The sequence below is a fragment of the Musca autumnalis genome, unplaced genomic scaffold (assembly GCF_047663935.1).
Source record: "Musca autumnalis isolate F117 unplaced genomic scaffold, ASM4766393v1 scaffold_3, whole genome shotgun sequence".
NCBI classification, from domain to species: domain Eukaryota; kingdom Metazoa; phylum Arthropoda; class Insecta; order Diptera; family Muscidae; genus Musca; species Musca autumnalis.
Genome location: NW_027411866.1, coordinates 105,710,212 through 105,734,506, shown reverse-complemented (window position 1 = coordinate 105,734,506; position 24,295 = coordinate 105,710,212). Strand labels below are relative to the sequence as shown.

Sequence of the window (24,295 nt, the reverse complement as noted above, 5' to 3'; positions counted from 1 at the left end):
AATATTATACTGCAATGTAAAACATTCCCGTCATATTTCAAATAATTATCTAAAATATAAAGATACATACATATCGCACCTTTTCAAAAAAGGGTAGTAACTCCAAATTTCTTGTTTTTCAGTAGAGACAAAAACTGCTGGTATATTACTAGTACCTCTGAAGACATGAAGAGTGACATAACGTTTTTTATGCAGAAAGAGTAGACAAAATAATGGGAGAGTTTACAGTGGGTGCAGTTGAGCATTATGTATAGTTTTTTTTTTAATAAAATGTGGAAATTTGAAAATATTGAGTTACTATCCTTTTGTAGAACAGGTACGATATGTGCATTGTACGTACATACATATATATTTTAATTTTCTGAAGGCAATCAATTTCATAGCTATCGCGCAATTATATAAATTGTTATTTGTTGTTTTTAATAGAAATTCGTTTATTAGATTGCATAAAAATAGCCTATTCAAAACATTTTATCAATTTGTATTCATTAAATAAAATGAATTGTTAATACAATGGTACGAGATAAGCATACCTCTTATGAATATACAAAAATTTCAAGAAATGTTGGTCCTAATTTGCACACATTTTTCGTATATCCAGCGAAAGGCATGTATACTTTGTTAAAATGTTGTCCCATAGCAAACAGAGTACCAAAGGCACCTTTAAAACAAATACATATATACATAAATCGGTTTTGGATTTAAACCACAGATGATATTCTGTCCCATTCCTTGGAAACATAGCTCAGCAATCTTTCATGGCAGAGAAAAGTACAGTCGAACTTCTCTATAACGAACTTCCCTATAATGATTTTTTTCTCTATAATGAATAACTGAAAACACAACTTTTTCCCATCCATTTTCACCTATTCTAACCTCTCTATAGCGCACTTCCTTATAACTAAGCTTTTTTAATGCTCAGTTGGAAATTTCACACAAAATTATCTCTAACGAATTTTGAAAAAAAAAAAACATTCATTTTAGTTAACACAATAAATGTGAAACAAAACACATTCATCAACCCTCTTTTTTATTGAGGTTAATAATTAATAAAAAAGAAGAAAAACTCATTTATCAACGCTGTTAGAATAAAAATTGATTCAAATTACGTTAAATTTCCATCGACCAATATGCATAGTTTCATTTCATTGCTTTAAAATGACTGAATTGCCATTTTCCCGGTTGCTCTATAACGAATTTTCTCTATAACGTAGTATTTTGCCGGTCCCCAACTGCTACGTTATAGAGAAGTTTGTAACAACCGAGGTTCTAAAGTGAACGAAAAATCGCTAGATTTGTCTTTTTGAGTGGCGTTGCCGGTATGCTGGCGTTTTGCGCGGCTATGGCTCGCCGGATGAGGGGTGGTTGTTGCCACTCGCAGACTATTCGGTTGACCAAAAGAAAGAAATCATACCGGTCTTAACACAGCAAAGGGGGAAAATCACAAGGAGGCCTAAAATATGCCTGTCAAAAGAAAACCTTACCCTAAACTAAAAAACTATAACAGTCGAACTCACCTTATGAACTAAGTTATCCTAATGAAACAGCTCTCCTGGCGGCTTTCCAACCAGGAGATTTATCCCTCCCACCGAGAACTTCTCTCGCCATGACACCTTCGTTGTCTCTAGTGTCCCAGATTTGACCCTTTACTTACCTTCGTTCATCCCATTACCACCACCTTTTTAAAAGGGCTCTAAGCCGAAAACATATTTTTCATTTCAGATTCAAAATACATATTTATTCCTTCAATTTTCATAGCAAAATTTTGTTGTATCAAGCATTGCTTCAATAACAAAATATTAAAAAAACAAAATCTAAAGTTATGCAAATCATCGTTTAGTGAATAAAAATAATTATATTATTATTTTCTAATCAAATTTTCTTCTTTTTCCTTTCAGGTTCTTATGGCGTGCACCAGGAGTATGGAATGCTGAAGGCAGCTGATGACGACCCCAATATGTAGGTAAGTATGTAAAGTAAATGTTTGGCTTATAATTATATTCCGGATTAAAATTAATAAAAGTATGTGATTTCTTTCTAATTCCAGGAAAGGACAAACAAAAGGATGGATGTCGATTACACTTCGACGACGAGCAAAGCAAAACTAGGTCACCTAACCCTGAAATGAGCTCAATTCAACGTTGTGTACCTGTCCACCAAAAAGCAAGGTGAGTAAAATTAACTGAACACTATTGTTTACCCCTTTTAATATGCAATCTTTTTGTTCTCTTTTCAAAAAACTCGGAATTTAATTATTGGGCTTGGTCGTCCGTCTGTCTGTCCGGAGTATGGGTGTAAATGGTCAATTGGGGACGATACCAGGGCCTGCCGGACGGGCAAAGCTTAACTGCGCCTCCCTCGTTGGACTGGATGGGCGGTGGTGTGGCTCCAACTCGCTGAGTTCCAAGATTATATTTGTATGGATTTATCTTTGTTTAGCTTTAAGTTGTAGAATTGTTTAGTTTCACGATTGGTTTTAAGTATTTTCTTTAGTTTTAGATTTAAGTCTTTGTATTTTAGCTTTTAAGTATTTTTACTTTTGTTTTAAATCATTTTTTTGTCTTTCTATATTTCAGCCTTAAGTCTTTTTATTGTATTTTAATTCATATTTTTAGGCTTCAAATTCAAATATTTTTAGGCTTCAAATAACTTTGTATTTGGTATTTTGTTTAGTGATTTTAGCTTCACACCAGGTTAAATCAATCCATATTTTCGTATCAATTTATAAATAAAGTTCATTATATTCAAACGGTATTGTTGTTATTCGCTGGTTGGTTGGAGCCACGCATCCAATCTTCTTCACAGGTAAATTCAAAAAGGGCAGATCTTCCTGTATTTTTTTGTAAGGAAGATCTAATCATGTCAACTCATATTTTCCTTTCTCTCTTTGTTTTCTTTTACTTCCCCCCTTAAGTCAGTATAATTGACTGTTATACAAACAGCTGTTTTGTTAGATGATCAATGTTATCAATCATGTATTCTTCTTCTTATTTAGGATAAGTTAACCCTTAAGAGGCGCACCCCACAAAGCCAACTATCCTGCCGATATCATTATCCAAGGATAGGAGGGAAAAAGTGCGACATCAAAAATAATAAAACTTGACAAAAATCTCTTTGAATATGAAATTGGTATGAAAACAACGGTTTGGCAACTCTATTTATACCGATCTGGCCACTCTGACACTCAATCTCCATTTTTTCCAATAAAAATTGGTTAAATCATCATGATTAATATACTTCTTGGTCTATGTAAACCTGGTGTAACTATGTATTGTGTGGGCGTACGCCATACGCTACGCGTCGTAAAAATCGATTGATTTATAGAACTTTATGTGAACATAGTTTGGTCAATTTATACAACTTTGTGTGAACAATGTGCATAATGACGCCGTACGCTGCGCAGTTGGATTAGGCCAACGTAAAAGACATATGAATGAATCTGACGTTTATGAATGGAAAAGATGGTTGTGGCGTCTATTGTTAAATTCCGGCGGTCGTGAAAAAAAGTGAATTCGGGAAAATAAAAGTTTTCGCAGAAAATATAAACTAAAAGGTATGTAGAGTGCGTAATTATTAAAGAAAAATAAAAATGTTAGAAGTAAAATTACTCGCATGACGGGACATAAGAAAATTAAAGTGTTTTGTGTGTGGAAATTAAAGAAAAAGAATTATCAATGAAATGGCTGTTGCATATAGTGCGGTTGTATGTGCCAGTGTTGTTTATTGTAAATGAAAAATATCGCAATTTTTGTCAACTATTTGCCAGAGAAAATTAAAGAAAATATAAAATGAATTAAGAATTAATATTTGACAAGAAAAGAAAATGTTGGGAAAGTTTTACAAGTGGCTAATAAAAGTTGTACATATGTAAGTATGTGTGCGTATTCTGTGTAGGCAAATGGTAAGTGTTTTACGCAAATGATTGTGTGGAAACAAAATTAGGGGTTTTAATCCAACAGGTTTGCCAACAGGAGTTATTTGCAAAATATTGAATAATGCCAATATTCTATATGTTGGAAGAATTACGTTCTTGAAAAATAAATATTTCTAATAAAAATTGCATTCTACATGTGTGTGAGTGTGTGTGGATTGGTGACTTCATTGAATGAGATGTATTTACGGTAATAGAACAAAGCTTCATTCAGAAAAAACGTGGTTTTGGCGGAAACTAGCATCTTCGAAAAGTAAATGTCCATAATGGATTCGAAGTGAATGAAGGATATGTAGAGTAAACGGAGCAAAGCTAAACAGTGCTAAAAATCTTTAATAAAAACAAATTATCAAAACAAAATAAAGTAAACAAAAGTGTTAAACGAGATTAAAAAAAGTGTATAGAATGAATTATCATCAATTTAGAGCTTGTTGGTGAAGAATTAAGTGAAGTTAAATTAAAGAGTTTGTACAAATTTCTGCTGGAGAATTGTTTACCATTATCTGAAACAATGGTTTCGGGGGTTCCAAATTTGTGGAAAACCTCGCTGATCAAGAACTTAACCACATTGCTAGTGTTCGCTTTGGCCATGGCCTTCAGTAAGACATATTTCGATAAATGGTCTAGCACAATGAAGATAAAACTATTTCCCCCTTTTGTTCTAGGGTAGGGCCCTAAAAAATCTATATAGATTCGTTGGAACGGTCTATTTGTCACTATCTCGGCCCCCATAGGAGGCCTCAAGCTTGTATTGGCAGGTTTAACTTCTTTGCAGACGACGCAATTCTTTACAAAGTGCCTAACTTGAACATTTTGGTTAGGCCAGAAGAAATACTCCTTTACCCTCTTTAAAGTTTTATGGAAACCTCCGTGTGATACTCGGGGTGGGCAATGGGCGTTCTCGATTATTTTCGGTGTTAGTTCATGAGGTACCCATAATTTCCAACAAAAATCTTCATTTAAGGGAATACCATCATAGCACTGGGTTCTCTTGTAAACTAGGTTATCGACGACCTTCAGGTCAGGAAGTTGAGAGGAGTTGTCCTGGACCGTGGCTATTAAGTCTTGGTATTCGTCGGATTTGAATGCCGGCGACTCCAAATCTATTAATGACGACACATCCAGTGAAACTTCCTCCATGTCGTACCTTGACAGAGTATCTGGCACAATGTTCTGGGTGCCCTTGCGATGTTCAATATTAAAGGAATACGCCTGTAGCTGGAGGCTCCACCTTGCTAACCTTCCGCTCAGATCCCTATGCGACATCAACCATTTTAGGCTGCTATGGTCAGTGATGACAGAGAAAGGCATAAGTTCTATATAAGGCCTAAACTTGCGAATGGCCATCACCACTGCCAAGCACTCTCTCTCTGTCACAGAGTAGTTCTTCTGAGCGGAGGTTAGTTTTTGGGAAAAATAGGCTATTGGGTGCTCGCCACCCTCATCATCCCTTTGAAACAGCACAGCCCCGATTCCCAAATCTGAGGCATCGCACTGTACAAAAAAGGGTCGGGAGAAGTCCGGATGGGTGAGCACAGGACTCGTAACTAAGGCCTGCTTCAATTGATCAAAAGCCATCTTAGCCTCCTCCGAGAAGTGGAACTGTTTTCCTTTTTTCAGGGTCTCGAAGATGGTAATGATGTACGTGGAGTTCCTTCCAAAACATCTGAAGATAATTGTCTGGGATGACTAATGTGTTGACGATTTGGAGATAAGGGTAAGAATTGCGTTTGTGGTATTGGTGTGGATGCATCATGCTGCGGTGCCATTGGTGGTGTATCCAAATCGTGTTCATTTAAATTAAATAAATGTGGCAGCTGCTGACGTATTAGCTGCTGACTTGTTCCGGGTTCTTCAAAATCATAAGTTTGACTTAAGGGTGGTGGTGACTGGTAGTCTGGAACAGAAGTAATTGTATTAACAGGTTTTTCAGTTGTTTTCGGCCTTCTCAGACTTCTAACATCAGGATTTGTAACAGTTTTCCTTCTAACAGCACGAGTTGAATTTATTTTATTGCTGAATTCTTTTTTATTAACCAATCTTATATCTATTTCTTAAAGGTATATGGTGAGTTCGAGCTATAACTTAAAATGAATGATTGTACAATGGAATGAACAACTGGTACTGACCTCCCTATAGATATTCCATGACAACTACGACCCATGTTGGGAAGCCACGATTGTCGCAGGACCGATGGAAATCTTAGGTAAGTCAGCGTTTACACTTAAAACCAGCCATTCATTTTGACTATTTACACTACAACTTAAAGGCTGAAATTCCTCCCTAAGGGAATTTGCCAACACTCGCAAAATCTCCCAATCTTCACCATTCCCATCCGAGCAGCAGCACAATTACAAGCTCGCTATGGCTCAATTATATGGGTCTCCACGAATGAGGATGGCTAAACTTGGAGAATCGGTAAATGTTGGTATTGGCTATCAAACACTAGACTAAAAAGAGTAAACTGAAATGCAAGATGAAAGGTTTCCTAACGACTAGTACGATTAGATGTTATACGAGCTAACCCTAACAACTAAGACACTAGTGAAAGATAACCCAATCATATTGACTAAAACTAGAACAGATGACACTTTCCCGGACCTCCACTATAGCAACGCGTCAGGGACTCTTAAATAACCTAGACGGGACTTACTGAAGATGACCGAGAAAAAGTTATCTATTCCTAAAACTATTAAAACTACTAGACATATTTCAGGCCCCACGTTCTGGGCGCCATTTTGTAACAACCGAGGTTCTAAAGTGAACGAAAAATCGCTAGATTTGTCTTTTTGAGTGGCGTTGTCGGTATGCTGGCGTTTTGCGCGGCTATGGCTCGCCGGATGAGGGGTGGTTCTTGCCACTCGCAGACTATTCGGTTGACCAAAAGAAAGAAATCATACCGGTCTTAACACAGCAAAGGGGGAAAATCACAAGGAGGCCTAAAATATGCCTGTCAAAAGAAAACCTTACCCTAAACTAAAAAACTATAACAGTCGAACTCACCTTATGAACTAAGTTATCCTAATGAAACAGCTCTCCTGGCGGCTTTCCAACCAGGAGATTTATCCCTCCCACCGAGAACTTCTCTCGCCATGACACCTTCGTTGTCTCTAGTGTCCCAGATTTGACCCTTTACTTACCTTCGTTCATCCCATTAACACCACCTTTTTAAAAGGGCTCTAAGCCGAAAACATATTTTTCATATCAGATTCAAAATACATATTTATTCCTTCAATTTTCATAGCAAAATTTTGTTGTATCAAGCATTGCTTCAATAACAAAATATTAAAAAAACAAAATCTAAAGTTATGCAAATCATAGTTTAGTGAATAAAAATAATTATATTATTATTTTCTAATCAAATTTTCTTCTTTTTCCTTTCAGGTTCTTATGGCGTGCACCAGGAGTATGGAATGCTGAAGGCAGCTGATGACGACCCCAATATGTAGGTAAGTATGTAAAGTAAATGTTTGGCTTATAATTATATTCCGGATTAAAATTAATAAAAGTATGTGATTTCTTTCTAATTCCAGGAAAGGACAAACAAAAGGATGGATGTCGATTACACTTCGACGACGAGCAAAGCAAAACTAGGTCACCTAACCCTGAAATGAGCTCAATTCAACGTTGTGTACCTGTCCACCAAAAAGCAAGGTGAGTAAAATTAACTGAACACTATTGTTTACCCCTTTTAATATGCAATCTTTTTGTTCTCTTTTCAAAAAACTCGGAATTTAATTATTGGGCTTGGTCGTCCGTCTGTCTGTCCGGAGTATGGGTGTAAATGGTCAATTGGGGACGATACCAGGGCCTGCCGGACGGGCAAAGCTTAACTGCGCCTCCCTCGTTGGACTGGATGGGCGGTGGTGTGGCTCCAACTCGCTGAGTTCCAAGATTATATTTGTATGGATTTATCTTTGTTTAGCTTTAAGTTGTAGAATTGTTTAGTTTCACGATTGGTTTTAAGTATTTTCTTTAGTTTTAGATTTAAGTCTTTGTATTTTAGCTTTTAAGTATTTTTACTTTTGTTTTAAATCATTTTTTTGTCTTTCTATATTTCAGCCTTAAGTCTTTTTATTGTATTTTAATTCATATTTTTAGGCTTCAAATTCAAATATTTTTAGGCTTCAAATAACTTTGTATTTGGTATTTTGTTTATGGGTATTCTACACGATATGTTTTTTACATATGGGTTGTCACTTTTTATATACAAAATGTATATCCAAAGTGACAATCCATATGTAAAAAACATATCGTGTAGAATACCCATTAGTGATTTTAGCTTCACACCAGGTTAAATCAATCCATATTTTCGTATCAATTTATAAATAAAGTTCATTATATTCAAACGGTATTGTTGTTATTCGCTGGTTGGTTGGAGCCACGCATCCAATCTTCTTCACAGGTAAATTCAAAAAGGGCAGATCTTCCTGTATTTTTTTGTAAGGAAGATCTAATCATGTCAACTCATATTTTCCTTTCTCTCTTTGTTTTCTTTTACTTCCCCCCCTTAAGTCAGTATAATTGACTGTTATACAAACAGCTGTTTTGTTAGATGATCAATGTTATCAATCATGTATTCTTCTTCTTATTTAGGATAAGTTAACCCTTAAGAGGCGCACCCCACAAAGCCAACTATCCTGCCGATATCATTATCCAAGGATAGGAGGGAAAAAGTGCGACATCAAAAATAATAAAACTTGACAAAAATCTCTTTGAATATGAAATTGGTATGAAAACAACGGTTTGGCAACTCTATTTATACCGATCTGGCCACTCTGACACTCAATCTCCATTTTTTCCAATAAAAATTGGTTAAATCATCATGATTAATATACTTCTTGGTCTATGTAAACCTGGTGTAACTATGTATTGTGTGGGCGTACGCCATACGCTACGCGTCGTAAAAATCGATTGATTTATAGAACTTTATGTGAACATAGTTTGGTCAATTTATACAACTTTGTGTGAACAATGTGCATAATGACGCCGTACGCTGCGCAATTGGATTAGGCCAACGTAAAAGACATATGAATGAATCTGACGTTTATGAATGGAAAAGATGGTTGTGGCGTCTATTGTTAAATTCCGGCGGTCGTGAAAAAAAGTGAATTCGGGAAAATAAAAGTTTTCGCAGAAAATATAAACTAAAAGGTATGTAGAGTGCGTAATTATTAAAGAAAAATAAAAAATGTCAGAAGTAAAATTACTCGCCATTCCTGGTTGAGCATTTGAAGAGAGCGGTCATAAGAGTGTAAGTGAAGCGACAAAGAATAAGTGAAGCGAAAAAGAAGAAGTGAAGCAGCTATAAAATTGGTGTCTGCCTTTGTCTTTTGTGGCAATTGGTTGTGAAGCAAAATTATTTAGTGGTAATTTTATTTTACCATTGTAAGAATTCGTCATAAAGTTTTGGAAAAGTGGTGTGGCTGTTCATTAGTTGATTGATTGTGGAATCGATGAAAGAAGGAGTTGAGGTTATGGACGCAATGGCGTCTGTACCTCACACAGACGGCCAAAATGGTGATGTAGAAATGCGTGATGGTGTGAGAAAGAAATTAATACGAAGAAAGGATGGTTTGCGCGACAAATTTTGTGCAGCAACAAATGTGAATGTTGGTGGCAGCACAACTACAGACAATGGCGATGGTGCAGGTGTGAAAAGGGTAATCGAAGAAAATGGTGGACATGACAATGCTACAAATGGTGGCGGAGAAGTTACTGCTGATCTAAAGAAGAGGCGTTTCAATGACGAGGTTGTGTTGTACACAACGGAGTATAAGGGTAAGTTCATGGTTTTAGTAGATACGAGTGAGGTGGAAAATATTAAGAACAAGCGCGTTAGAAACGGCTTGTATTTCGTTGAAAAAATCAAAGATATTAAATCCAAAGATTTGGATAAGATGGTCCGGGTCGAGGCCATTGGTGTCACCCTGTATAAAATAACGTTTGAGGACATGGAGTCAGCAAATGACTTTGTTAAAAATGAGGAAATTAAAAAAAAGAAGATGCGTGCTTTCATCCCGAGGAATTTCGTGGAGACTTATGGGGTAATTAGAAATGTACCGGTTTCGTTCTCTGAGGAGGACCTTCTAGAGGGCATTGTCTCGGACAGAAAGGTTGCCTCTGTGAGGAGGTTTGTAAGAAAATCAGAAGATGGCGCTGTGCCCAGACCTACGGAGACCATCAAAGTCGGTTTTTATGGAGATGATCATCCCTCATGGGTGGTGTTCAATCACACAGTTCTGGTAGTCAGCACATACTATCCTGCTATTCGTCAGTGCTACAATTGTGGAAGGCTGGGACATACCAAAATGGGTTGCCGATCGGATCCCAGGTGCCTCAAATGCGGTGACAATAACTGTAAAGGGGATTGCAATGTTAAAATATGCATTTTATGCAACGGAAAGGATCACACTTGCAAAGACAGTAAAAAGTGTCCGAAGTGGGAAAAAGAGGTATCAACAAACAAAATTATGACGCGCAAAAAGCTCTCCAAAAAGGAGGTCCTTGACATGTACCACAACCAAAATCGTTTTGACATCCTTTGGGATGATTCTAATTTCCCTTCTCTTCCTGCAAGTAGGAAAGAAAATCGTGGCGCATCAAAACAACATACTGAAAAGAGCATTGATGAGGAGATCAATGAGATGATGACACCTTTCACATATAGTTCGGTGTCGAAAAAAACCAAAAAAGCCCTATATTCATAAACCTGGGGTGCAGATGCAGAACAGAATGTTTGGAGAATCAGTTCCATCAGCTCCGGTCTTTGTGAGGGAAGATCAAAAAACAACAGAATTGGAAAAAATCACCAGGGAACTCTTGAAATTCATGACGGATTTCTTCAAAAAATCCGAAAATCAGGTAGCTGTGGAGGCTATGGGCCATTTTCACAAACGTATTCAAAAATGTGGCATCACACTAGATGAAGAGGAGAGAGGAGTATTGGATAACAATCATGATTGAGTCGCTAAAAGTATTTCAGTTTAATATCCAATCCTTTAAAAGGAATAAAAATTTTGTCGAATTCTTTATAAACAAACATAATTACGATGTGGTCATTCTGTCTGAAATTTTTTCAGAGGACAGAAGACACAACAATAAACTAATTAACTTCAACTTAGTACAAAAGTTTAGGTCTGATGGCTATGGGGGAGTAGCCATTGGTCTAAGAAAACACATAAAGTTCACCAAAATTGTATATGATACGGAATATGACGTTATAATTATAAAAACAACAAACCTGCAACGAAATTTCACGTTTGTATCAGCATATTTCCCACCTTCTATAGCGTTTCAAGTGTTCAAGGAAGAAGTTTCTCGGCTTTTCAGTGTGCTGGAAAACTTGGAAAATGTTATTGTATGCGGAGACTTCAACGCCAGAAACCAGAACTGGGGAGACCACATGACCTCAAGAAAAGGAAAAGAGATCGAAATGATTGCCATGGAAACTGGATTATTATGTATTAACAATGGAAGAGAAACCTTCAGGAGGAGTTTGGATTCACAAGGCTCTGTTCCTGATCTATCCTTTGTTGGCAGCGGGATTGCTGCGAAATGGAATGTCATTGAGGGCAACTTTGGAGGAAGTCATCATCTTCCAGTGTCCATTGAAATAGAAACCGAATCGAGAAGAAGGGGTAAATTCCTTCACAAGAAAAAACTGATGAAGGCTCTAGGGGACTTGAGTTTGGAGCCGGATCTTAACATGATTGAGGAGGCAATGAAAGAGGAAGTTGAAGCGGCGACCAGTGTTCCAAGGGCTGACAGGGTGCCGAAATATTGGTGGAAGGACGAGTTGACGACGGCGCACAGGAGACAGCTAGCTGCGGTGAAAAAAGCCAGAAAGTATCCCAGCTATATAAACCTGGAAAATGCAAGATTAGAAGTTGAGGCATGGAAGAAGATGGTGGAAGCAGCGAAAGCTGAGAGCTTCCAAAAGAAAATTGAAGAGATAAACAGAAATGCGAACACAAGGGAGGCATGGAGATTTTTAAACAACATTCGAAACAGAGAATCGGGTGTTGTAAGCAATTGGAACAATGACAACAACATGGCATACCTGCAGTTTTTAAAAGATCAGGTGCCTAATGGTGGGGCCCAGAATTGTGTGGAATTTGAAGTTGTGCATTGTGAAGAAAGAATCTCTTTTGATTTTGAGCACTTTGAGAAAGTACTAGAAGGTAAAAAGAAAGGCTCTGCAGCAGGAGAGGACAGGATTACGTACGAAATGCTCAGAGCGCTGCCAGGGTTGTCTAAACGGGCAGTTCTGACGGCAATGTATGATGCTTTTATAGACAACAACATCAAAGATAGCTGGAGAGTCATCAAAATTGTTCCTATACCAAAGCCGAACAAAGATCTGAATGAAATCTCAAACTACAGGCCGATCTCTCTAATCTCCGTGTTTATTAAATGTATTAACCTCATGCTAAAGGACAAAATTAATGATTTTTTGGATGAAAATAATATCATTCCTGTAAGAAGTTTCGCATATCGCAAACATTTGTCGACAGCTACATGCTTAAACGAGTTTCTACACAGGGTTGCCTTACTAAAAGCTAATTATAAAGTGTTGGTTTTATCTCTTGACATAAGCAATGCATACAACTGTGTGAAAGTTGATATTCTAGCAAAGATTCTAAATGAATATAGATTTAATCCACAAATTTCAAGGTGGATTATAAACTTTTTGTCCAGAAGATTCCTACGAATTGGTTCTGATGAAGTTGAGGTAACAAATGGCATCCCGCAGGGTAGCTGTCTATCTCCTATACTATTCAATTTGTACACTGCTAAACTTCATACGTTGGAAGATAGTAAGACGATGTTATTCCAATATGCAGATGATTTTCTAATAATGGTCTTTGATAAGGACTTTGACCTAGCCAAAGATCACTTGCAAGCGAAGGTTGGCGCTTTTAAAAGAATGTGTGGGCGTTTAAACCTATCATTCAATCCATCAAAATCAAACTCGGTTTATTTCGCTAAAAACAGCATCAAGCAAATCTCGTTATGTATAGATGGACATCAGGTAGAACAAGTTAAGAAGCTGAAATTCTTGGGAAGAATTGTAACTAACTCCCTGGTAGTTAGAGACCATTATGAGTACATTAGCGAGGAAGTGAAGAACAGAATCAATCTTTTAAAATGTCTCTCATCTATAAAAGGGGGTTTGCATCCTAAAATATCGCTCAACACTTTCAAAAGTTTTGTAAGATCAAAGGTGGAATATGCCAGAACTACAACGGCTAATGCACCAGAGTATGTGAACAAGAAGATTGAAAGAATACAAAATGAGATGTTGAGAAAGAGTCTTGGAGTCCCAAAATCCACTCCCATCCATTCAAGGTATGTCCTTGCAGGAGAATTGCCCCCCAAATATAGGGCCAAAATGCTGACGGCCAAGGAAATTATGAAAATTGCTGTGAACAATGAAAGACTTTATGATATAATTTCAGATAATCCGAGAGTAAAATCTAGCTACAGTGTGATCTTTCACGAATTTGCAGACATCTTTGAGAAGGCTAAAGTGCTCCCCCATGCCAGAACTGATAATCTGAAGATCAGAACTAATATCTTGCCATGCACTAAGAAAAATATGTCCACTGATATGGTTTTGGCTACTGTCAATTATGAACTTAATCACTACAGGCGACAAAATTTCGTTGTGTTTGCGACAGATGCGTCATTTGGGCAGATGGCCACAGGATGTGTATTCAACATTACTAAAGATCAACGATTTCTCTACAAACTAAATGTTAAATCTTCGTCTACATTCGGCGAACTTTATGCGATTAAAAAGGCGCTAGATATTGCGGCCGAAGATAGTTATGACAAATGTGTCATTTTCACAGACAGCCTTGCGGCCTGTAAGGCTTTGGGCTCTGTGGAGAGTGACAACTTTCTTGTTGCTGAATGTCATGATATTGTAAGGAAATCGTGTTTGGAGATATGTCATGTGGTCTGGACCCCAGGTCACAGTGGCGTCAAATTCAATGAATATGTTGACTACCTGGCAAAGCAAGCAGTAGAGGTGGGAGCCCCGGTGGACTTTAGCCTCTCCCCTACTGAAGCCCTTAACCAGATTGAAATAAGAATCAAGAGCTGTTGGAATGCTGAATTTGCACAACTGTCCCAGGATAAGGGGCGTTTTTTCTATGAAATCGTTAATAACGTGTATGAGAAGCCCTGGTTTAAGAAGATTATCCTAAGTCCCAGTGATACCAAACTTTTCAACAGGCTGTTAGTTGGTCACACCTACAACAAAGCATATCTGCATCGCATTGGTGCCTGCGGAAGCAATGCATGTGAGGTATGCAACGTACCTGAAAGTGCTGAACACTTGATCTTTAATTGCAGCAGATTCGCAACGCTGAGAAACAAATATCCCCAACTTTTCACGAAACATTGTAGCTTGAATACCCTTCTAAAAACTAAGGATGCTGGCCTAATAAAAGCCATCATTGATTTCATCAGGGAAGCTAACCTGAACCTATGAACCACCACATCTTTTCCTATACTGTGATACCCACTCTGTGATATTTACTCTTTATTATCTAAACCTTAACCCTACACCCTAATATACATATACTCTAATACCCTCACCCCTACGTTCATACATTATAACGAGTGGTTTTACCAAAGGCTGAGGTCAGCTCAGCCGTTGCCAGGGTCGCCTTAAGGACCCACAAACCTTAAGGAAGGAAAACACTTAGTTAAGTTTTAATGCTTTATTTATACAGTTACGAAGTATTCAGAATATTCAATGTTTCAGTATTAACAGGAGTGGTTGGTGGAATTGGGAACAGTCTCGGATTGCTCGCTGGTATTCGAGTTCGGTTTGCTGTCGGCTCGTTAGTCTTCGGATGTGGAGTTCGGCTCGGTGGTATTCGGTTGGTTGTCGGCTCGTTAGTCTTCGGATGTGGAGTTCGGCTCGGTGGTATTCGGTTGGTTGTCGGCTCGTTAGTCTTCGGATGTGTAGTTCGGCTCGGTGGTATTCGGTTGGTTGTCGGCTCGTTAGTCTTCGGATGTGTAGTTCGGCTCGGTGGTATTCGGTTGGCTGTCGGCTCGTTAGTCTTCGGATGTGGATTTCGGCTCGGTGGTATTCGGTTGGTTGTCGGCTCGTTAGTCTTCGGATGTGTAGTTCGGCTCGGTGGTATTCGGTTGGTTGTCGGCTCGTTAGTCTTCGGATGTGTAGTTCGGCTCGGTGGTATTCGGTTGGCTGTCGGCTCGGCAGGCGTCGGCTCTGTGGTCTTCGGGTTGCTACTCTGTAAAGAGAAGAGTCGGGTATAGTTAGGCAATAGAGCGAACGGATCGCAAGGAGCGAACGAATCGGCAGGAGCGAACGAATCGACAGGAGCGAACGAATCGACAAGAGCGAACGAATCGACAGGAGCGAACAAATCGCAAGGAGCGAACGGATCGGCAGGAGCGAACAAATCGCAAGGAGCGAACGGATCGACAGGAGCGAACGAATCGGCAGGAGCGAACGAATCGCAAGGAGCGAACGAATCGCAAGGAGCGAACGAATCGGCAGGAGCGAACGAATCGACAGGAGCGAACAAATCGCAAGGAGCGAACGGATCGACAGGAGCGAACGAATCGGCAGGAGCGAACGAATCGACAGGAGCGAACAAATCGCAAGGAGCGAACGGATCGACAGGAGCGAACGAATCGCAAGGAGCGAACGGATCGACAGGAGCGAACGAATCGCAGGGCCGACGGCTGTTGCTAGGTTCGGTTCAAGTGACTGCGGACAATGCCACACGTCTTATCTTGTACTTCGTTTAACGCCAGCACTCGACCCATTCAGCGACGAAAACTAAACATCTTATCCATCTGGGTTTACGGAGTGAATGAGAATTATTTGTAAGGCGAGACAACCAGGAAATACGCTGAAGTTTAAATAATGTATGAATGGAGTTCTAATTATGCATGAAGTTGGGATTATGCATGCACTTGTAAAGTAGTTTTGTATTGATACTGTATGTAATATCAGGTGGGCGGATTGCAATGTAGCGGTCACGTTACAACATCTTAACACCCTCACCTCATAACCTACACCTTAAAATCAAACACTAAACCTATACCTCAAAACCTACATCCCAACATTATACACCACAACCTAAACCTACACACTTTTAACCTACATCCTAAAAAGCATCACCTGAATACTACATAAAAGCACTTTACACTGTGATATTAGTTGCTAAGTTTTCTACCTAAACTGACGTGGAACTATACTTATGATAATTTCCGATCCCACACCCCCTTTTGGCCTTTTTTTATATCTTTTCAACAGCCTTTTTGAAGAATCATACAAATACATGAACTGCTGTCCTTTCGATTTTGGATACGTTGTTTGGAGTGCTGATGTCAATATCAACAATTTGCTCACTAATTTGTCTGCTATTCACGCCTCAAGCTGGAGTTCAAGTTTTGAACTAGTTACACTTGGTTATCTCTGTCTCAACCAGGTTTTCGTGAGTTGTCTTAATATCTTTAAACGATTAAATTATTCTCAAATTAAATGTTCACTTATTGTGATATCGCAACTAAAGTACCCTTTGTACTTATCTTCTTAGTTTGGTTCCTGTTACCTGGAGTAGCAGTCGATTTTTTGGAGTTAATTATCGGATCACTATATACTACTTGTGGAATACAACCTAAATTTGGAATATAACCTGGCTATTGCATCCAAGGATCGCCAATCTTTATTTGCTGCCTTGCAAGGAGGCGCTCGAAACCACACACACACACAAAATTACTCGCATGACGGGACATAAGAAAATTAAAGTGTTTTGTGTGTGGAAATTAAAGAAAAAGAATTATCAATGAAATGGCTGTTGCATATAGTGCGGTTGTATGTGCCAGTGTTGTTTATTGTAAATGAAAAATATCGCAATTTTTGTCAACTATTTGCCAGAGAAAATTAAAGAAAATATAAAATGAATTAAGAATTAATATTTGACAAGAAAAGAAAATGTTGGGAAAGTTTTACAAGTGGCTAATAAAAGTTGTACATATGTAAGTATGTGTGCGTATTCTGTGTAGGCAAATGGTAAGTGTTTTACGCAAATGATTGTGTGGAAACAAAATTAGGGGTTTTAATCCAACAGGTTTGCCAACAGGAGTTATTTGCAAAATATTGAATAATGCCAATATTCTATATGTTGGAAGAATTACGTTCTTGAAAAATAAATATTTCTAATAAAAATTGCATTCTACATGTGTGTGAGTGTGTGTGGATTGGTGACTTCATTGAATGAGATGTATTTACGGTAATAGAACAAAGCTTCATTCAGAAAAAACGTGGTTTTGGCGGAAACTAGCATCTTCGAAAAGTAAATGTCCATAATGGATTCGAAGTGAATGAAGGATATGTAGAGTAAACGGAGCAAAGCTAAACAGTGCTAAAAATCTTTAATAAAAACAAATTATCAAAACAAAATAAAGTAAACAAAAGTGTTAAACGAGATTAAAAAAAGTGTATAGAATGAATTATCATCAATTTAGAGCTTGTTGGTGAAGAATTAAGTGAAGTTAAATTAAAGAGTTTGTACAAATTTCTGCTGGAGAATTGTTTACCATTATCTGAAACAATGGTTTCGGGGGTTCCAAATTTGTGGAAAACCTCGCTGATCAAGAACTTAACCACATTGCTAGTGTTCGCTTTGGCCATGGCCTTCAGTAAGACATATTTCGATAAATGGTCTAGCACAATGAAGATAAAACTATTTCCCCCTTTTGTTCTAGGGTAGGGCCCTAAAAAATCTATATAGATTCGTTGGAACGGTCTATTTGTCACTATCTCGGCCCCCATAGGAGGCCTCATGCTTGTATTGGCAGGTTTAACTTCTTTGCAGACGACGCAATTCTTTACAAAGTGCCTAACTTGAACATTTTGGTTAGGCCAGAAGAAATACTCCTTTACCCTCTTTAAAGTTTTATGGAAACCTCCGTGTGATACTCGGGGTGGGCAATGGGCGTTCTCGATTATTTTCGGTGTTAGTTCATGAGGTACCCATAATTTCCAACAAAAATCTTCATTTAAGGGAATACCATCATAGCACTGGGTTCTCTTGTAAACTAGGTTATCGACGACCTTCAGGTCAGGAAGTTGAGAGGAGTTGTCCTGGACCGTGGCTATTAAGTCTTGGTATTCGTCGGATTTGAATGCCGGCGACTCCAAATCTATTAATGACGACACATCCAGTGAAACTTCCTCCATGTCGTACCTTGACAGAGTATCTGGCACAATGTTCTGGGTGCCCTTGCGATGTTCAATATTAAAGGAATACGCCTGTAGCTGGAGGCTCCACCTTGCTAACCTTCCGCTCAGATCCCTATGCGACATCAACCATTTTAGGCTGCTATGGTCAGTGATGACAGAGAAAGGCATAAGTTCTATATAAGGCCTAAACTTGCGAATGGCCATCACCACTGCCAAGCACTCTCTCTCTGTCACAGAGTAGTTCTTCTGAGCGGAGGTTAGTTTTTGGGAAAAATAGGCTATTGGGTGCTCGCCACCCTCATCATCCCTTTGAAACAGCACAGCCCCGATTCCCAAATCTGAGGCATCGCACTGTACAAAAAAGGGTCGGGAGAAGTCCGGATGGGTGAGCACAGGACTCGTAACTAAGGCCTGCTTCAATTGATCAAAAGCCATCTTAGCCTCCTCCGAGAAGTGGAACTGTTTTCCTTTTTTCAGGGTCTCGAAGATGGTAATGATGTACGTGGAGTTCCTTCCAAAACATCTGAAGATAATTGTCTGGGATGACTAATGTGTTGACGATTTGGAGATAAGGGTAAGAATTGCGTTTGTGGTATTGGTGTGGATGCATCATGCTGCGGTGCCATTGGTGGTGTATCCAAATCGTGTTCATTTAAATTAAATAAATGTGGCAGCTGCTGACGTATTAGCTGCTGACTTGTTCCGGGTTCTTCAAAATAATAAGTTTGACTTAAGGGTGGTGGTGACTGGTAGTCTGGAACAGAAGTAATTGTATTAACAGGTTTTTCAGTTGTTTTCGGCCTTCTCAGACTTCTAACATCAGGATTTGTAACAGTTTTCCTTCTAACAGCACGAGTTGAATTTATTTTATTGCTGAATTCTTTTTTATTAACCAATCTTATATCTATTTCTTAAAGGTATATGGTGAGTTCGAGCTATAACTTAAAATGAATGATTGTACAATGGAATGAACAACTGGTACTGACCTCCCTATAGATATTCCATGACAACTACGACCCATGTTCGGAAGCCACGATTGTCGCAGGACCGATGGAAATCTTAGGTAAGTCAGCGTTTACACTTAAAACCAGCCATTCATTTTGACTATTTACACTACAACTTAAAGGCTGAAATTCCTCCCTAAGGGAATTTGCCAACACTCGCAAAATCTCCCAATCTTCACCATTCCCATCCGAGCAGCAGCACAATTACAAGCTCGCTATGGCTCAATTATATGGGTCTCCACGAATGAGGATGGCTAAACTTGGAGAATCGGTAAATGTTGGTATTGGCTATCAAACACTAGACTAAAAAGAGTAAACTGAAATGCAAGATGAAAGGTTTCCTAACGACTAGTACGATTAGATGTTATACGAGCTAACCCTAACAACTAAGACACTAGTGAAAGATAACCCAATCATATTGACTAAAACTAGAACAGATGACACTTTCCCGGACCTCCACTATAGCAACGCGTCAGGGACTCTTAAATAACCTAGACGGGACTTACTGAAGATGACCGAGAAAAAGTTATCTATTCCTAAAACTATTAAAACTACTAGACATATTTCAGGCCCCACGTTCTGGGCGCCATTTTGTAACAACCGAGGTTCTAAAGTGAACGAAAAATCGCTAGATTTGTCTTTTTGAGTGGCGTTGCCGGTATGCTGGCGTTTTGCGCGGCTATGGCTCGCCGGATGAGGGGTGGTTCTTGCCACTCGCAGACTATTCGGTTGACCAAAAGAAAGAAATCATACCGGTCTTAACACAGCAAAGGGGGAAAATCACAAGGAGGCCTAAAATATGCCTGTCAAAAGAAAACCTTACCCTAAACTAAAAAACTATAACAGTCGAACTCACCTTATGAACTAAGTTATCCTAATGAAACAGCTCTCCTGGCGGCTTTCCAACCAGGAGATTTATCCCTCCCACCGAGAACTTCTCTCGCCATGACACCTTCGTTGTCTCTAGTGTCCCAGATTTGACCCTTTACTTACCTTCGTTCATCCCATTACCACCACCTTTTTAAAAGGGCTCTAAGCCGAAAACATATTTTTCATTTCAGATTCAAAATACATATTTATTCCTTCAATTTTCATAGCAAAATTTTGTTGTATCAAGCATTGCTTCAATAACAAAATATTAAAAAAACAAAATCTAAAGTTATGCAAATCATAGTTTAGTGAATAAAAATAATTATATTATTATTTTCTAATCAAATTTTCTTCTTTTTCCTTTCAGGTTCTTATGGCGTGCACCAGGAGTATGGAATGCTGAAGGCAGCTGATGACGACCCCAATATGTAGGTAAGTATGTAAAGTAAATGTTTGGCTTATAATTATATTCCGGATTAAAATTAATAAAAGTATGTGATTTCTTTCTAATTCCAGGAAAGGACAAACAAAAGGATGGATGTCGATTACACTTCGACGACGAGCAAAGCAAAACTAGGTCACCTAACCCTGAAATGAGCTCAATTCAACGTTGTGTACCTGTCCACCAAAAAGCAAGGTGAGTAAAATTAACTGAACACTATTGTTTACCCCTTTTAATATGCAATCTTTTTGTTCTCTTTTCAAAAAACTCGGAATTTAATTATTGGGCTTGGTCGTCCGTCTGTCTGTCCGGAGTATGGGTGTAAATGGTCAATTGGGGACGATACCAGGGCCTGCCGGACGGGCAAAGCTTAACTGCGCCTCCCTCGTTGGACTGGATGGGCGGTGGTGTGGCTCCAACTCGCTGAGTTCCAAGATTATATTTGTATGGATTTATCTTTGTTTAGCTTTAAGTTGTAGAATTGTTTAGTTTCACGATTGGTTTTAAGTATTTTCTTTAGTTTTAGATTTAAGTCTTTGTATTTTAGCTTTTAAGTATTTTTACTTTTGTTTTAAATCATTTTTTTGTCTTTCTATATTTCAGCCTTAAGTCTTTTTATTGTATTTTAATTCATATTTTTAGGCTTCAAATTCAAATATTTTTAGGCTTCAAATAACTTTGTATTTGGTATTTTGTTTAGTGATTTTAGCTTCACACCAGGTTAAATCAATCCATATTTTCGTATCAATTTATAAATAAAGTTCATTATATTCAAACGGTATTGTTGTTATTCGCTGGTTGGTTGGAGCCACGCATCCAATCTTCTTCACAGGTAAATTCAAAAAGGGCAGATCTTCCTGTATTTTTTTGTAAGGAAGATCTAATCATGTCAACTCATATTTTCCTTTCTCTCTTTGTTTTCTTTTACTTCCCCCCTTAAGTCAGTATAATTGACTGTTATACAAACAGCTGTTTTGTTAGATGATCAATGTTATCAATCATGTATTCTTCTTCTTATTTAGGATAAGTTAACCCTTAAGAGGCGCACTAGGGATAGGTAATGGAAAGCAATAATCGATTTTTCGACTATTCGATTATGGTCTAAATCTAGAAATGCGATTTTTCGGTTTTGCGATTATTTCAGTTGTCTTAAAACTCGACTTTCGACTTTTTCATAACCGCAGAAAATCGATTATAATCGACTATTCGTCGATTTTCGAGTTTTCTTTTGAAACTGTAAAACCGCCAAAAGTGTAAAACCGCCAAGTCTACAATCTATGGTCAAACTCGAAAATCGATCACAAGATAATCGATTATGCGATTTTCCTTCCAGACAAAAGTCGACTACGATTTTTAGATTTTCGACGGCAAAAAATCGATTAACCGAAAGTCGATTTACTTATCCCTAAGGCGCACCCCACAAGTTCGACTGTATTATTAAAACTTTAAATTTCGTTTAAAACAAGGTATTATTTTTTATTTATTTTTGATTCCTTAAGTTTTATTTAAAGAAAGTCTTATAAACTATTTCTTATTGCTACGCTTACTAATACGTAAACCATAATAAATATATTGGTCTGTTCCAGAACTGCAAGAATCTACCAATTTCTAAAATACTCGAATCCAAATTTCAAATTACCACATAAAAATACTCTTTTCACGTAATATACGTAAGCCAAATTTCTGCCATTCATCTGCAAACAACCATAGTTCCGGTGCACTTTCTAGGCATGACATTATTGCCGCACCTTTCCATGCAATCATAGAGGCATCCATTTCCTTGACACAGACATTAACCTCATAGGCAAATTGTTCGGCAGAACGTACATGTAGGATTATCTTCTGTTCCAACCATTTTGAGAATCCACTTAATTTACTACCACCACCAACAAGTAAAATACTACCATACATTTTACGTTTCATATCGTCCGTCATACAACGTTCGATGCTGCGTACAACAGCCATGTCCAGGGGTACAATTTGTCCGCCAACAGATGAAAAATACAATTGTTCTTCTTTGTCGGTATTACGTACATTTGCTGTGCGTTCGTCAACATCAAAATTGTCTACCACCACAAGTTCTTCATCGGGGGTATCACCTGTAATGGGCATAGCTCCATCCAGCAACTGATCCCCTCTACCATTTCGTACACGACCAGTTTCTCGTATATATTCTGCATCAAAACAATCTTCCGGATCCGATTGTTGGCTGCTACGCATTTGCAATTGTACAGATTTCTTTTTCCCCGTAATACTGAATAGTTCGGTGTGAAAGAAAGCCAACGGCGCCACAACACATTCATCGCCCAATTGAAGGGTATAACGCAGACGTTTGTTGATCTTTTTTACCTCAAACACCTTCTCCTGCGCACCACATATCTCCAAATTTAAATGACAATATAACTCCTTCAAATTATTGATTACAACAGCATCCGAATAACTTTCTTCCACATTACAGTCCTTATAGGGAAAACTACATTTCCTCAATAAAGCCAGAAAGACCTGGGACAAATCTCCACTGCCATAACCCAAACGTACACGTGTGTCCGGGTGCGATATACCATCTTCAACACAAGATATGGAACATTTCTGATCGCCCACATCAACAACACATGCATAACCTAAGCCTGCTCCGAATGTTGCCGCAACATGATCTTGCACAAGAAAACATGCACGAAATCCTAAATGCTGTAACAACAATGTGACCATCTCACGTAATACGCTACGATTGTAAACATCACTTATTACCAAAACAGCTCCATATTGTCCCAGCGTGCGCCTTGCTATTGACATACGTTCTTCAATAACATATGACCAAATAGACTCTAAATCAGACATTACCGATGTCAAAGATCCACCAATGTTATTGTGTAAATTTAAATCTCCTCTTTTCATGGGAAAGTGAATGTTGTAGTCGCAAGCCTCATCTACATTCAATTTTAAAATATCTTCGTCAAAGATATCTTCTTTTATTTTATATGATTGCTCATCCTTCTCTTCTTTAATATCCGTTGAATCTTTCAAGTCGCTTTTGGTGGGAATATCTAATGGTAGTTCTACCGGCACAGAGCGCCGATTGAATGTGGCTATTTGTTGAGGTGGGGTCGCTACTCGAAGTCTCTTGGCACCGCCTCCTCGTTCCTCATATTGTGTAACATGAGATTGTATGGAATGAGAAACTTGTAAACGGCTCTCTTCAAATTCCTGCATAACTTCCTTCTCTTTGGAAAGCCTGGGTAACATAGGATCATGATACATTATGTTTGTGTGAAGTTTTTGATCCATTTTACGACGTCTTCCAATGGCATGCAGTATAGTTATGGGATTTAGGTCACTTGCTCGACCAATACGTAAGTTCAGTGATCCCGGATGGATGACTATTATTTTCTGTGCATGCATTTTGGACCTTCGTCTGTTGCAGTTCGAAATTTGTTAGATCTCGGTGCAGAATGCGTGGTTGTTGTTTACATTTTCTTCTTATCAACCATCAAAAGAGAAATGATATCTCTTCCTGAAATGGTAAACCAAAATAAAAAGCGTTCCTCCTATGTAAAACAGAAAATACCAAGGCACATTTATATAAGGTAGAAGTGACAATCAGCTGTATTCTTAGCTTATGTTTACATTTACGAAATCCACTCGATTTCAATTCAATTTATTTTCAAAGGCTACAAAACATACACTACTCCAAAAGCTTAAATCTAACAATACATTAAATTTAACAGTCTTAAAATTCATTAACAGGATGTAATTAAAGAAAATATGAAGATCTGTTTAGTAAATCAGCTAAGCAATATTAGAAATAAGGAACA

General features: G+C 38.2%; 2 protein-coding genes and 1 long non-coding RNA gene across 12 annotated transcripts; 2 read left to right on the top strand and 1 right to left on the bottom strand.

Annotated features, from left to right (window-relative positions):
- Positions 1–1,896: 1,896 nt before the first annotated feature.
- LOC141397304 (uncharacterized) lies at positions 1,897–2,749 on the top strand. The gene is made up of 2 exons (XR_012411361.1): positions 1,897–1,963; positions 2,048–2,749. It is a non-coding gene; the product is annotated as an uncharacterized lncRNA (long non-coding RNA).
- A 705-nt stretch (positions 2,750–3,454) lies between these two features.
- On the top strand, positions 3,455–21,259 carry LOC141397300 (uncharacterized). Of its 10 annotated transcripts, none has more exons than XR_012411355.1 (10): positions 3,455–3,553; positions 5,992–6,137; positions 7,316–7,380; positions 7,465–9,085; positions 16,236–16,416; positions 16,519–16,960; positions 19,085–19,230; positions 20,409–20,473; positions 20,558–20,678; positions 20,833–21,259. XR_012411355.1 is itself a non-coding variant. In XM_073973419.1 (10 exons), exons 5-6 carry the CDS (start codon positions 9,388–9,390, stop codon positions 16,262–16,264), a joined length of 354 nt encoding a protein of 117 aa, XP_073829520.1. In that variant the 5' UTR covers positions 3,455–3,553; positions 5,992–6,137; positions 7,316–7,380; positions 7,465–7,585; positions 7,740–9,387; the 3' UTR covers positions 16,265–16,416; positions 16,519–16,960; positions 19,085–19,230; positions 20,409–20,473; positions 20,558–21,259. The 10 variants fall into 10 exon arrangements, 6 of the variants coding, with proteins under 6 accessions (XP_073829520.1, XP_073829517.1, XP_073829519.1 ...); XM_073973419.1 differs by having other exon boundaries at positions 7,465–7,585; positions 7,740–9,712; positions 20,558–21,259; XR_012411354.1 differs by having other exon boundaries at positions 20,558–21,259.
- Positions 21,260–21,933: 674 nt separating this feature from the next.
- Positions 21,934–23,996, bottom strand: Arp8 (Actin-related protein 8). Its single transcript, XM_073973413.1, has one exon. The coding sequence runs from the start codon at positions 23,880–23,882 to the stop codon at positions 22,119–22,121; it is 1,764 nt and encodes a 587-aa protein (XP_073829514.1). The 5' UTR covers positions 23,883–23,996; the 3' UTR covers positions 21,934–22,118.
- Positions 23,997–24,295: the final 299 nt, after the last annotated feature.

Bases quoted from the DNA above. Each gene is read 5' to 3' on its own strand.
- LOC141397300 (XM_073973419.1), top strand. From the start codon at position 9,388: ATGAAAGAAGGAGTTGAGGTTATGGACGCAATGGCGTCTGTACCTCAC. The intron at 9,713-16,235 runs GTAAGTTCATGG...TCTTTTCAACAG, and splicing joins GTACACAACGGAGTATAAGG to CCTTTTTGAAGAATCATACA.
- Arp8 (XM_073973413.1), bottom strand. From the start codon at position 23,882: ATGCATGCACAGAAAATAATAGTCATCCATCCGGGATCACTGAACTTA.